Source organism: Echinops telfairi, unplaced genomic scaffold (genome assembly GCF_000313985.2).
Source record: "Echinops telfairi isolate 266 unplaced genomic scaffold, ASM31398v2 ScPeMD7_7424;HRSCAF=8462, whole genome shotgun sequence".
Taxonomy (NCBI): domain Eukaryota; kingdom Metazoa; phylum Chordata; class Mammalia; order Afrosoricida; family Tenrecidae; genus Echinops; species Echinops telfairi.
In genome coordinates, this window is record NW_022111324.1 from 53,334,737 (window position 1) to 53,335,937 (window position 1,201).

At 41.2% G+C, this 1,201-nt stretch overlaps 1 protein-coding gene across 1 annotated transcript in view; it reads left to right on the forward strand.

Annotated features, from left to right (window-relative positions):
- Window positions 1-1,201, forward strand: part of LOC101654788 (complement receptor type 1-like) — a 161,576-nt gene that overhangs the window by 153,048 nt on the left and 7,327 nt on the right. The window contains exon 38 of the mRNA XM_045298193.1: window positions 57-161. Coding sequence (XP_045154128.1) covers window positions 57-161 — 105 coding nt within the window. The remainder of the gene's footprint in view (window positions 1-56; window positions 162-1,201) is intronic.

The following is a 1,201-nucleotide window of genomic DNA, read 5'->3' on the forward strand; positions in this document are numbered from 1 at the left end:
AAACTGCAACATGTATGACTAAGGTATTTTCATATTTTCTTTCCTCTGCCAATTAGCAATTATACCCATGACAAATCTAAAGAAGTGATTATCCATTTAAATCCTCAAGAAGACAGCTGTGCTCATCCTCAAACTCTTCAATCAAATCAGGAAAGTCACAGGTATCTAATGTACATACCGAATTCCAAAACGTTTCAACCACTTGACTATCAAAAATGGAAATAGGGTTTGACTATGATATGGTAGTAGAACATTGGGGCATTGATACCAAAGAAAACTTTTGTAAATATTCAGGAGTCAAGAACCATATCCATTTAATTGTTAATAGTTTATACACATAATAGTGATTTCCATGGAAGTTTTCAGAGCAAATTGATTTTGCGCCCCACAGTCACACACGTTCTGGTTTGTGACACTGGTTGCAATCCCTGCAATGTTAACAGCATCCTTCCTGCTGCCTTGGTGTGCTTACTGCTCTCCTTTCCCTTGGGACCTTCTTTTCTGCCTTCCTTCTCAGCTTTATCCCTGGGCAAAGGCTGTTTGTTTTGTTTTCATCTGGAAGGATTGCTTGTTCTATGAAGTGATTTCCTCTCTTATAGACCGCACTATGACTGAAAGTTGAGCCGAGTAGTGAAAGCCTAATTGCTGTAGTCTTAAGGGTTCCACCAGCCCGTGTCTGAGCAGTAAGTCTGATCGTCTGTGTGTTTTGAGTTGTTACGCATTTTTCTCCGCTCTTTCCAAGAGCCTCCATTGTCACCCTTTTCAGAGTGGACCGCTGTGACAGACAGGCACCATCTCGTTCTGGTTTCATGGTCATTGAGGCTGAGTTCCACATGGTCCGTTACGTGTTTGGACTAATTGTTTCCTTGCTCTTTGATTTTATTCCCTCTTCTTTGCTCGGGATGATAAGAGACCAATAGCTCCACTTTAGATGACTGCTCACAACCTTTTAAGATCTCAATAGCTACTCACCAAAGTGGAATAGAGAACAATGCTTCCTGGAGTGGGTGATACCGCTCCCCGGGGGCACTAGTATGATCGGGGCTGCAAAAGGAATTATCTACATTTTATCCTGGATTGTGGGTTATAGTACAAAAGTTTTTCATTGCCACAGGGGCACTGAATAATTTTTTTTCCCTGAAAAGAGGATGGTGAACAAAACAAAACAAAAACTCATGGCCATCAAGTCAAGACTGACTTA